The 14196-nt window shown below is 37.4% G+C and overlaps 1 protein-coding gene across 4 annotated transcripts in view; it reads right to left on the bottom strand.

Annotated features, from left to right (window-relative positions):
- CHCHD3 (coiled-coil-helix-coiled-coil-helix domain containing 3) overlaps positions 1-14196 on the bottom strand; it is a 262620-nt gene that overhangs the window by 155685 nt on the left and 92739 nt on the right. For all 4 annotated transcript variants that reach the window (XM_006755974.1, XM_006755976.1, XM_006755975.1 and 1 more), the window contains exon 4: positions 5652-5769. In XM_006755974.1, coding sequence (XP_006756037.1) covers positions 5652-5769 — 118 coding nt within the window. The remainder of the gene's footprint in view (positions 1-5651; positions 5770-14196) is intronic.

Genomic DNA, 14196 nt, shown 5'->3' with positions numbered 1-14196 from the left:
AAATACTATGAGGTTTTTACAAATTCAAAATTGTAGCATAAATAGAAAAACAAAACTGAAGGTAAGAATGCTTTTCCCCACAGCCCTACACTTGACTGGAGACTGAGGAAAAGCAACCAGGTTGAATTCACCTGTGCATCTCTAGCAACGAACAGTGCCTAGCAGACTGTAGGTGTTTAACAAATTTGTGATGGAGGGGAATGTTGAAAGGGGCCAAAATCCCTAATGATCTGACTAATGATTTCTCAGTTTCCATTCATTTCTTCCTCTACTCCATCCTTCACATGTCCCTAGAATGAGCTATCAAAATGCCCCTCTAACGATTTCATTTGTCCCCTTCAAACCTTATGTTCTATGAAACTCAGGACTTTAACCAACTGCTTCTGCCTCCTTCCTCAACACGCCTGGCACTGCCCTTCCCACTCGGCCGTCCCTTGTAGTGTCCCACTGTCCCCATACTTTTGCCTGCAATGTCACAGGCTGGATCATCCCCACTCCTCGCCGTGAAGTGCATGCCTACACGCACTGTAGGCCTCCGCTCAGGCACCGCTGGCCTAGGAAAGCTTCCTCCCTTTTCCTCTCCTCCCACTTACAGGCTTAGGTAGATTCAAGTCTTTGTTTACTTCTTCAGCAAGTATTAACTGACTGTTGACTCTTTACTAGGCAATGGCACATACTAGGCACTTGAATGTGTGAAATAAGTTTGAATGTGAATAAATGAAAAACAGCAATGAGTTAAAAAAAAGTCCCTGCTTTCACAAAAGTGAGAATTCTCACAAAAATGTAAGTAGCATGGCGCTATAACAGACTTAACACTTTTTAACATTATTTTAAGTCTATCTCCCACATTTTACTGTGAATTCCTTAAGGACAGGATTTTGTCTTCATTTCTATATCTTCAGTATCTAGCATACAGTAAGCACTCAATAAAGCATCTATCCAAAGAGGAAGAATATTATTTCACATGTATGTTTGTATAAACTCCAGAATATTTCAGTAGCTATCCCCTTAAGTAAAGTGGGGCTTCTTTTCAAGTTTAAATTTTAAAAGACAATACAACATAATTCTGCGGTGATAAGGAATGACTAATGTTAAAACAGCCTAGTGAGAGAAAAAGAAGTCAATCAAATTTTAATTGACATTTTAAGAAGAAATCAAATATATTTGAAAAGTCAAAAAAATACAGCTTCCTGCTCTGTGATTAAAAAAAAAAATCTGACGACACAGCAAATATTAGATTGATCTGTACGAGATCTTAAACATCACACAAAATGTCACGTTGCGTTAACTTTACAGGTTTCCTCTTGTTTAGTCTTCACTCTTAGGAGCAGGTGCTTTCCTGCTCCTAAGAAGCACAGCTTTAATGTGGATTCTAATTAACATTTTGTGTGCATAAATTATCAGAGAACTGCCTCCCCAGAAGCTTCCAGGTAAAATTAGTTGACTGAAAACTGGTACCGGTCATCGAGAGGTAGAATGGGCGGCTTGGGATACCCTTCTTGAATCTAGAGCAGGACTTGCCGGCTTCTCCAGCTAAAGCAATTCTTTCAAAGGGGAAAATTTCGATCTGATCCTATTTTGAAACTTCAACGACACGGCCACCGTGACTTTGCCCTTCAAAGAGCTTTAAGAAAGCCAGCATCTACAACTGTGGGAGGAAAAGCCTGGATTCACATCTAAAAAGACAGCAATCCAAGTGTCAACTGCTGGTGGGAGGAGGAAGATGAGGGAGGAGGGAGGAGTTCATTTTATTTCACAGTACCAACACTACATGGGTTTTGTGTGTGTTTTTCCCTCGTTCTCCAGAAAGACAGCTTTCCAATTCCTTCAAATGTGTGAAATCTAACCTTTACTTTCTTACAGGCTGCAACATTTGGGTTCTAAATAAAGAAGAACACATCAATGTTTGGCCCTCACTCAGGGCCCCACGTACTACGGTTGAGAATGCAGCAATGGGAGCCCAGCATTCACAGCAGAGCAATGCTAACTTTCCCGGGGTGACGCTTACATGGGTCATGGTTCTGAGGATGCCCGCCTCCCCAGCTCAGGATCACGAAAGTAAGGGACAATAGCAGGCCTGAAGTTCCACACCACTCATTTTACAAGCTGGTGGGATACAGAATCTGGAAACCTGGATGGTACCCAGCGATTAAAAATAATCTAGTTAATAAATGGAGTAATACATGTTAGAATGAAATTGTCCACCTAAACCATTTTGAATAGAAAAATATGTGTAATATTGCTTACATCTTTAGTAATTCTTTTCTAACTTTTAATTATGGTAAATTACACATAACAAGATTTACCATCTTAACCATTTTGAAATATACAGTTCAAGAATATAAAGTGCATTCTCATTGTTGTGCAACCAATCTCCAGAATTCTCTTTATCCTGTAAAACTGAAATGCCATACCCATTAAAAAGCTCTCCACTCCTCCCTCCCCTCCAGCACCGGCAACCACCCTTCCACTTACTGTTTATAAATCTCATTACTCTAGACACCTCACGTAAGTAGAGTCACACTGTATTTGTCATTTTGTGACTGGCTTATTTCACTTAGCACAATGACCTCAAGGTTCACCCATGTTGCATGATGTGTCAGAATTTCCTTTCTTTTTAAGGTTGAATAACATTCCATTGTTAGACCATGGTTTTGTTTATCCATTCATCTACTATACACGTGGGTTGCTTCTACTTTGTGGCTATTGTGAATAATGCTGCCATGAACATGGGCATACAAATATCTCCTTGAGTCACTCTTTTAATTCTTTTGGATAAATAGCCATGAGTGGGATTGTTGAAACATATGGTAATTCTATTTTTAATTTTTTGAAAAACTGCCATACTGTTTTCCACAGTGGCTCTGCCATTTTATATTGCCACAACATCTTTGCCAATCTTGTTGTTGTCTGTCTTTTTTATAATGGCTGTCCTCATGCAAATGAGCTGGATCCTCAGTAATTTTTATATCTCCCAGGTTTTCTAAAATATCCCTGTATTATTTTAATAATCAAAGAAAAATCCAGTTAGATACATTCAATCATTAAAAGTGACTACACACATATACACTTAGTAGTATAGAAAGACCTTTATCATATAGTCTAATTTTTTAAATGAAGGTTATTGTATGAGTTATACAAGACTAAGTTTATTATCACCTATGTTTGTGTGTATACATATTCCCATATGTATACATATACTCTAAGTTTTATAGAGACTTAGTGGAATGTGAAAAGAAATATAAAAACAATAAACCAGAAACTTAACAGTAACTATCTCTGGATAGTGGTAATTTAAGTGGGTCAATATTTTTTGTATTTATTTTCTGATCTTTACCCATGAATATGCATGCCTTCTATAATAATGAATAATAACAATGAAGGGGATATTTTGGTAAAACTGTTAGGCAGCCACCTTGCTGTGGCTCGGAACTGTTGCTCAGATGTCTGAGAACACTCAAGCCAGGACAGCATCCTCTGACTCAGTGATGATCCTATTGTATAAATTCTACTTTTACTCCCTAAAACAGCAGTTCTCAACCTGTGGGCCGCGACCCCTTTGGAGGTCAAATGACCCTTTCACAGGGGTCACCTAAGACCATCAGAAAACACATATATAATTACATATTGTTTTTGTGATTAATCACTTAACACCTTAATGAAATTGGGGGTCACCACAACATGAGGAACTGTATTAAACGGTCCTTAATGAAATTGGGGGTCACCACAACATGAGGAACTGTATTAAAGGGTCGAGGCCTTAGGAAGGTTGAGAACCACTGCCCTAAGGGATTTGAGGCTTTATTTGGCTAATATTATAATAGATGCTGAAATGCAGGAGTTGAGAGCATGGCAATTTGCAATCTGTATTCTACATCCTCAGAATCACAAAGACGAGACCTAACAAAACAGAACATACAAGTCCAGTTTCTTATGCTTAACATGCTAAAATATACATGTGTGTAATACACAAGATTTGCAAGTTACAAAGAGAAAAATGGGCTGAAGATAGCTATTCCAACCAAGTTTACAATACATTACATAATATTTTAGTTACTGTTAAATAAGAAATACTTATATTTTCACATTTTTTGGTGAAAACTCTTTTTATGCTTTAACATATGCATGTGTGTATGTTTAATGTGCTCTTAAATCCCAATCTTGCTTATCTCCCTGAACTAAAAGAACAGGACAATATGTCCAAATTTAGGCACAAAGAAAGTAGAGAAAAGAGTGCTGTAAAGACAAGAGAAAAAAACAGGGGCACAAAGAAAAAATGCCAGCCAAAGATTCTTCTACCTGCTAGAAACTAGAAGCTCGATCCCAGCCTTCCTTCTGCATCATCACTATTAACCCTCTCCACTCCATTCCTGGCCCTCAAATTGGGAGGCTGTGACATTAGTGAAGATGACTCTCAGGAGCACAGCAGATATAACCAATGATCGAATTACCCAACACTTACTGCCTTTAATTCTGAAATCATCCCCTGGCTCTCCTTCCGCATGTCTTGGCCTCAGTTCCAATCAACATGTGCGCCCCTCATGATGGCTACCAGCCAGTGCCTTGACATTTCTTTCTTAATCCATCACCTCCATTCCAGCTTCACGTCTACCCATTCAGCCTGGATCCTGGATAAGTCACTGAAGTAATGGATTCATTACATGCTAACTTCCTTTAACTGTTTCTTCGTATTGGTATACAGTCAAAGGTTAGCCTCCCAAAGAAAGGACTGAGAGAAAGAATAAGAGAACAGAAACTGGCCCTTTTCTTAAAATTTTCAACAATTCCCAAATGTCTGCTAAACTAAGGACACCGAGAGGTCACAGGTTCAATTCCTGGTCAGGGCGCATGCCCTAGTTGCAGACTTGATCTACATGCAGTAGGGGGCATGCAGGAGGCAGCCAACTGATGTCTCTCTGTCTCTCTCTCTCTCTCTCTCTCTCTCTCTCTCTCATCAATGTTTCTTTCTCTCTCCCTCTCCCTTCCTCTCTAAAATCAATAAAAACATTTTTTTGAACTGTCTAGAGGTAAACACACCCAATGAAAGGAATGGTTGCAAGATAATGACAAATTGATGAATGCCTTTTAAACTTTCTTCTATTACTAATTATTTTTAGACAAGTTTATATCATCTTTTCTTTAAATTAAAAAAAAAGTGTTTTAATTATTTCTTTTGGTTTCTCAAAGCCCTTGCACTATGTTTTCCCCTTTCTAAAGCCCAGAAAGTGACTGATCCAACCTGCCTCACCTTTGCTGGAGACTTCCCAGACTAACATCTGGCAGTCATCAGAAGCACAGAAACAAGCGAGGCTGCTCACCCCAGAGATTTCCAATACAATAAAATCAAAAGGGAGGAAGCAGGGACGGACAGATGGATGGACGGACACACACACACAAACTATCCCTTCAGGCAACATGCATGTACCTATGTCTCTGTGTTGACTTTATTTCAATAATTCTGAAGTTACCTGCCTTTTCAAGTCCTTCGTGGTTAATCTCAGCAAATTGCCTACTACTTGTAAAAGGCAAAAACAAGGAAATCGAAGCAAAGAGAACATGAATTGTATCGACTCTAAAAGCTGATGTAGCTTTCCCCAAATATCAGAGGTTTCCTGTAGACAAGACATTTCCACTATTTGTTTCCTGCTCACCAGGTGCTTTGCCTTCGTGCGGTCCTGCTCACTCGATATCCTCTCTCGGAGAATAGCTCTGGTTAACTGCTCATTGGCAAGAGCCCTCTCCCGGTCCAGTTCTTTGCTTTGCTTTAGTCTGAAAAGACAAGAAACGTCTAAATTAGAAAGAAAACATTTATTAGTTGACATTATTTTTAATACAGTACTTAAATAAAGAGAAACAGCTGAAATCATTTTGACAACAGTTTATCAAAAGCAGTTGTATTTTCTAGTAAATCCCCATGCAACTCTTCCCTGAGCATTAAACTAACAGAATTAAAATAGATGGAGTTTACCAGTGTAACTGCTAAGCTACTTTTACAAAGTTCTTCTTATGTAAAACTGAAATCTGGCCGCCTAAAAATTCCGATGCCACCTGTGCTCTCTGAGATATAAGTAATAAATCTAATTAACAAGCATCTATCTACAAGACCAATATTTGAAGGTGACCATCTCTTCCCCTCAAAAATCAACTGTTTTGAATACACAGCAGACCCTATAGGAGGCACTGATAACACAGTGCTGAACAAGGTGGACATGTCGCAGTCCTCATGGATCTTATGTTACAGTAGGGGACTCAAATCACAATTAAGATGTCTTTTCGGCCCAGCAGGCGTGGCTCAGTGGTTGAGCATCTACCTATGAACCAGGAGGTCATGGTTCAAATCCGTCAGGGCACAGGCCCAGGTTGTGTTCTTGATACCAGTGGGGGCATGCAGGAGGTAGCCTATCAGTGATTATCTCTCATCATTAATGTTCCTATCTCTCCCTCTCCCTTCCTCCCACCCAGTGAATTACTCCCATTTTCCAACAATCCTCATATGCAAAGCTAGCCAGGCCTTTCAACAGCAGGGCTCCTCACCTCTGGAACTGCTCCAATTTGTCCCTTAGCTCTAAACCAAATGTAACACTACGGTCTAGCAAAATAAAACCGCAGAACTGTACCTCCCAAAACCTGCACACAATGCTAATTGTATTAATAAAGCATCTTATTGCATTAGGTTTATCAGAAACCTCATCACAATTAGGTCCTATTAACTAACAATCCACTAAAACCCCTCATTGTGCATGAAAAAGATAAATTACTTTGGCACCGATCTTCACCATAGAGCCTGGCACATAAAGGTATTCAGATAAATGAGCATACATTTCAGTTTAATTTCATGGACAAAGATTTTCTGATTGCCTTTTCTTCTTGGAGAGAATAACCCCTCTATACCATCATATCCCCAAAGGTCTAAGCCATGCTTTGAAAAGAAAAGGTAAAATTGTTATATTGGTATAAGTGAAATTCTCAGTGAAACCTACTTTATAAGTGAAAATGATGAATAACAAATGGAACTCAGTACTAATCTATCAAATTTTAATTTTAAAAAATTCTTGAGCCCTGATTGGTTTGGCTCAGTAGTTTGGAGCATCCTCCTATGGACCGAAAGGTCATGGTTTGATTCCCAATCAGGGCACATGCCTGGGTTGTGGGTTCGATCCCCAGTCAGGGGGATGAAAGAAAAGCAGCCAGTCAATGTTTCTCTCCCTCCCTCTCTCTCTCTTTCTCTCCACCCCCCTCCCCCCAACCCCTCTGTCTAAAATCAGTGAACATATCGTAGGGTGAGGGCCAGAAAAATAAATAAATAAGTAATTAAATAATTCTTGAAAAGAGCACATGAAAACAGTTTGTGTTACTATTTTTAAATTGCTACGTCATCCTGATACACTATAATCCTCAGATATCAATTATAACAGATAAAATCACCATGTAAGTAGCAGCAATAATACCCACTATGGGGTCAGAAATACAGAGAAAGCAGTGATTTTCTGAAAAGAAGAAAAATCTCCTAATTCACCACATACAGCTTTGTTTTCTCTATCTTTGTTTTCAATTTTTCATCAATAAAAAGTTCCGTTTTCTTTTTATTATCGTCAAGGGCTTCTAAAATCAAAAGTTGTAATGCGTTCCTCCCCCTAAAAATTAAACCTGCTTGCTTTTGTGTTCTTAAATAAAGATGAATAATAGAAACAAATTAAAACCAGCACTTTGAAATTGTCTAATGCAAAAGCAACTGCTAGAATATTTTTTCTTAAGCAATAAAGAGCAATTATACTTATACAAACCAAAGTTCTCTATATCATATCAAAATAAATTTCACAGTAAGAGCAGCAACATCATGACTCCACACATTAACTCACTGGACATGTATGACTGTAAGACAACAGCCATAATTAGAAGTCATGTCACTCCCGGAGTGGCAATTCTAAAACTATGATCCACAAACCAGCAATACCTGGGAGAATGCCAGGCAAATCCTCAGATACACCCCACACCTCCTGGGATCAGAAACTCGGGGTGGCCAGAAAACTGTCTTGTAGGAAGCCTGCCAAGTGATTCTGATGCAGACTGAAGTTGGGCCTCAGCCCTCAATTACCAAAATGCAGATTTACCCAAATAAATCCTGGAGATATATAAAAGGAGAGATCCACATATGAACGCTGAGGTTACTGAATCAGGTTATCATCCTCTGTTGTTAAAGTATTTTAAAAGCTTATCATCTGAAAGTAAAAATTATTACCTACTTTACAAGTGAAGTAGAAACGAAAATACTAAAAATTACTATCATTTATGGGTCACCTATTATATGGCACGCACTGTGCTCACAAGGCACTTTAGATACATATAGAGGACGACTATAAAAATTACTTATACAATGAGTTCTATACACTAGACTTTTCTCATGTCTACCATATTTGGTATATCACATTTTTAAAAAGTATATTTTAATAATAAATACATGTTTTTTTCTGCATTTTCTTGCATATGGCATAAATTTTAATTACACATGGAGTTAAAAGTGGCTGAACTTTAAGAAATATCATGAAGTTTTGGCAAGTTAACAAATAAAAGCAAAAAACTGAGCACAAAAACCTTTACTGTCATAATAAAAAATATAGGCTATTCAGCTTGTAATACTTAATACTTGGCCCAGATGCACAAACTCTGGAGACCGACTCCTGGGTCCAAATCAAGGCTCGACCACTTACTGAGTAAGTACTTAGTGAACCTCCCTGGGTCCTGTATTCTCAAGAGTAAAATGGATGGTATAATCCCTACCTTACAGGGTTCTATATACACAAAGCACTTAGCACAATGCCTGTGACAGAATAAGCAATCAACACGTTAGGTAAGTAGCAGCAATAATACCGACTATGGGATCAGAAATACAGAGAAAGCAGTGATTTTCTGAAAAGAAGAAAAATCTCCCAATTCACCACATACAGCTTTGTTTTCTCTATCTTTGTTTTCAATTTTTCATCAATAAAATGTTCCGTTTTCTTTTTATTATCATCAAGGGCTTCTAAAACAAAAATTGGCAATAATGACCTGGCGGCCCCATCCTTTCACGCGCCTTTCTTTCTTTGCCAGAAGGGCAAGGACCTGGTCTACTTTTGTTCACTGCTATATCCTGATGCTTTTTTTTATATAGACACATTTTTTTAATGTTTGGGTTTTTGTTTTTTGTTTTCAAAGAAAGGGAGGGAAATAGAGAAATAAAAACATCAATGATGAGAAAGAATTGACTGGCTGCCTCCTGTTCTCTCCCTTCTGGGGATCAAGCCCACAACCTAGGCATATGCACTGACTGGGAATCGAACCGTGACCTCCTTGTTCATGGGTTGATGCTCAACCACTGGGCCACACAGGCCGGGCTATCCCCAATTCTTTTAACAGTCCCTGCCACACGGTAAGTGTTCAAATACTTTTGAATGTACCCATTCATAAAGAAATGAATGGCATATTTCCAAACTCAGACAAAAAATGAAAACCAGCTGAAGAAACAGAATTTTAGAAACAACTAGATGAGTTGAAGCCTACAGGGCCAAGCCACCATGTTCTAACTGTCACGAGTGTGATTTAATCCCAGAATACACTAAGTCACTTAAAACAGCAGGATGTTATAATATTTTCAATATAAAAGATTTGCTATACCCTATGCTATCATAGCCTCTGGAATACCGTACCTAACTGTGCTTGATTCTTGGCTGCAGAGAGACTTGGGAATGGCACAAACTGACTAAAAAGAAAATTATTTTCCTTTCTTAATTCTTACCTTTACTTTCATTCATCCTTATAAACAGGCCTATATCTTTAGGAGTTTAGGAGAGGTCCCAGAACAAATCCTCATTACTTACCAGCAACGTAGCTGGACAATTTAATAAACCTCAGTTTTCCCAGCTTTAAAATGTGAAGATTGAACTACATATTTTATATATATAACCACATATAGTCCTAAGGTCCCTTTCAGTTAAAAGTTTTACAAGCATCATACATTAAATATATTATTCCCCATTCCATTAAAACTCTTGAGAAAAGTGATAGCAGGGAATAAATGAAACTATGGAGTGTTTACTCCAAATTTTATCGTTATCTCACGGGGCACTTATATTTCTAGTCTCATTCAAGTTTCCTACTACTTGATAAAACTGTATGCTAAGTCAGAATAAATGGGATTCACAAATTCATTCAATATACATAATATAATTATGTATGATTATTAGGTGACAGACACTACTCTGGTTACTGAGAATAAAATGATGAGCAAAGGAGACAGTCCTTACCCTCAAGAAGCTCAAACTCTGAAAAAACATTATTTATACAAAGTGCGGATACTGTGAAATTGTATGAGAGGGAGCTGATATTTGAATTGAAATCTAATTAATGCTGACATAGCAGCATAGGGAAGGCCAGTGTCTTAATTCTGTGACTGCTGTTTCAGAGACCAAAGGTTTGCAGATCTAGAGACACAGAGGGAACTCTCTTAAAACACAGGCACATCCCCACAGCACACTCATGGACACACACAACACATACAGTTTTCAATAAAAATTAATGCGAGGCTTAAAGGGTCCACTAAAGCTTAAAATCACCTTGGCAATTTAGAAGAAAAAAACTTAGAAGACAGTTTTGCTTTCTTTCCAATTATTCTAAAGGGCCAAGTTTCACATAAATGGTGTAACTAGTTGAGGTTTCCTTTTTTACTTTAGAAGCAAAAGCAACAGACTGAACACTTCTAAGCTGTATTACTCCTCATCTCCCCAACTCTCCCCTCCAAGAAATTCATTTACAGCAACATTTTCTTCTTGTAAGTGTCCTCTCTCACTGATTCATTTAGATCCTTTCACAACCATTTTGCAAAGAACAGCTGCTTGTATTCTCAGTTCTTTTCAGAGCTTCTTCTCAGTGCCCTTAGCTTTATATTCCACCAAGCTGCCCTAATTCAATGGTCATCTATGAAAGGTAGATGTTCAAACAACTTCTCTCTCATTCTGAGCCGAATGAGATGGCCCTGCTTGCTGGGCCTCACTGAAAGCTACCGCCCAATGCTGAGCTATAGTCAGAGCAGGTTGTTTTGTAAACACTCTGCAAGAGAAAGAGGGGAAGTGCTCACTGACAGTGAGAGGCAGCACTTCACTGGTAAGGTCCCTATTATGTGAAGAGAAGGCAAGAGATAAAAATAAGTCTTTCATTATTAACTTGGGTTGCCAAAGATTTAAGAATTATCTCAAAATAAAACTAAACTTGCCAAGTATCTTGGAGAATACATTCTCTTTATTTATTAGCATTTCCCACTTACTATATCACATCTCCTGGCCTAATATTATTCTACATTAAGCCCGTGATAATAAGTTTCATTTAAATTTCCTTCCTTTAAATACGTATCTCTCCTCATTTAAGTTCTCTAGAGTTTTAAGCAAAGTAGTAGGAGTTTAGTGTAAACTTTTCTTATTTGCATTAAGTAATTGGATAGCTTGCCTAAGCTTAATGAAACAAATACCAGTCTGCTCTGCCCTTATACCACAGGCCCTAGTAACTTAGAATATTCTTAGGCAGGAGAGAGATTTAAGATACACCAGCAAAATCAATTTCTAAACACCAAGCAAATCTCCTTTAATGAATACTATTAGAACCTGTTCTTTTAAATGAAAAAATAAAAATCAAAACAATAACTACTGATATACATTCAGCTCCCACAGGTAGCTAGTATATATAAAATCTAGTTCTATATAGATTTTACATATTTTGGTTTCTACATAAAACTAGCCAATATTGTTTTATTCCAAAGAACCAAAAGGGATTAAGAAGGCGGAAGGGCATTTTAAAGATAACTTTAGCAAGGCATTTTTTATATACTCAACTTCATTTCCTTCCGTGGAAGAGGCATTACTATGTCCCCTTTTTAAGGAGGTGGACAAGGGCACAGGAGACGTGAGATGATCTGATCTGGTCCTCAAAGCCAAGCTTCTCAAACCTCTGAAAGTAAACTCCTATAGGAATTAGTTCCCACTACATTACTCACCTTTGTGGTCATACAAGGACAGTTTGAAAACCCTGTATTATTCATAATTATTCTAAAACAAGATTTTTTATTTTTTATCATTATATCCGGCCAGAGGTTGCCAGAGCCAAAATTATTACCAGCCCTTTCCCAACGTGGTCCTAAATGTTTCTCTGAACTTATATACTGCTCATTTAGCCATTCATAAATACTCAGATTTATCTTCATGTAGGTTGACACAGAAGTAATTCTATCTAATTCTAGCTTGGAAAATTACTTTATAATTTCATATATAAGGCCATTATATTACTGAGGGAAAGTTGATAAGAACCTCAGATAATGGGTGAGAATAAATGGAAAACTGACATTGTTAGAGATAAAGTGATTTGATGAAATGATTTATTTAAAATTGAACTATGACCATTATACACAGATAATATCTGCGAAGTACTACAATGTACTTGACTCAGAAAGACTGTTTCCAACACTGGAAAAGAAAAATGAAGGCCTACAACCTCAGAGGTCGTTTTTAATGCTAATGATGAATTTTATTTTAATGCATCATACTTTGTCAGAACATGCTGAACTAGCACTCAAAATACTGTTTACGGTTCATTTTTTAAACAGAAAAGCTGAACTGGTAATTCAGCGAACTAATTGTAAGACTATTAAAATTAATGACAGAATAAATATACTGCTTTCTATTAATAAGAACTTACAAAAATAAAAGTACATAGCAAGCTTAATATTTCTCAGTTAAAATTATTTAAAATCCTGGAAGGAATGTTTATCCATTGAGCTTTCAAAATAAATTCATAAGATGTACATTAACATAACCATATTACATTAATATAGCATATCTATATGTATCTATATACAATATTTATATGTTTCACAGATGAAGAAATTAGCATTTATTAATGCTTGCTTTGTGCCAGGTACAGTATAACTCACTGAATCCTCCTCACAACAGCCTTATCAAATCGATTACTATATTTCAGATGAGGAGGCTGAGGTACAGAGAAGCTATGTAAAACTCAGGCTAACCGAAGTTATAATTTGCCCAAGGTCACAACGCTAGTGAGAAGTGTAGCCAGAGAGCTTGACTTTGCAGCCTGCAGTCTATAGAAGACACAGACACACACACACACACACACACACGAGTATATATTAGAATGTGAGCCATGGGATAAGAACTTTGTCTTATGCACCACTATAACCCAGACACTAAAAAGTATATGGCTTTTGGCAGACACTCAATAAATATTTTTGAAAGAATGAATACAGAAGATGAACACAGTTTAATACTATGGAACATAGGTACTCTTTACATAATAGTAACTCAGCAATAACTAACCCTGTCTTAGAAAGTAAAATAACTGCAGTCTAGCTAACCATAAAGTAAATCAGTAGTATGTTACCAGCTTACGACTGGTTTTGAGGTGTAGCCAAGAGGACATTTATTCTGGTCATCTACACTTCCACATAAATATCATTTAAAATGTCATTCAGAGTTTAATAAGCGAGATTTACCTTCTTTTTCTACAATAACATTAAGAATAATTAAGCCAATCAATGATTCTCTCTCATCAATGATGTTTCTATCTCTCTCTCCCTCTTCCTTCCTCTCTGAAATCAGTAATAAAAAATGTATTTTAAAAAAAGAATAAGTGATTCTGTTTTCTTTCACACTAAAATTTAGTCACAATTTGGAGATTTTCCTGCAAAGCTTCAAAATGATGCCAGATGAAAGAAAACTCAGCCCAGGACTGGAAGCCTACAACTATTATTGAGGATCACCCACAGATGGAATCCAACAACTCCCATCTCCCCTTCTAGGTGGTCACTGACCATGCCCACACTGGGTATTACTTTGTACCTAAAGTCACCATTTCAGTTCTCACTTGGGAACAAGTTCTACCTGACTTTCATTTTCTGGGACCATTTTCTTTTGTTCTTTTTTTTTTAAGATTTAAAAAATATATATTTTAAAGAAGGCTGTCTGGCTACACCTCTCACTAGCCTTGTGACCTTGGGCAAATTTTATACACACACACACACATATACATACACACATACATACACACACATACACACACACACACACACACACACACATATATACTAATAAAAGAGAAACATGGTAATTGGCGTCCGACCACTACCCTTTTCATTGGCTAATCCGCGAGATATAC

This window comes from Myotis davidii, unplaced genomic scaffold (genome assembly GCF_000327345.1).
Source record: "Myotis davidii unplaced genomic scaffold, ASM32734v1 scaffold1314, whole genome shotgun sequence".
Lineage (NCBI taxonomy): Eukaryota > Metazoa > Chordata > Mammalia > Chiroptera > Vespertilionidae > Myotis > Myotis davidii.
The sequence above is the reverse complement of the archived record's forward strand: the minus strand, read 5'-3'. Positions and strand labels throughout refer to the sequence as shown.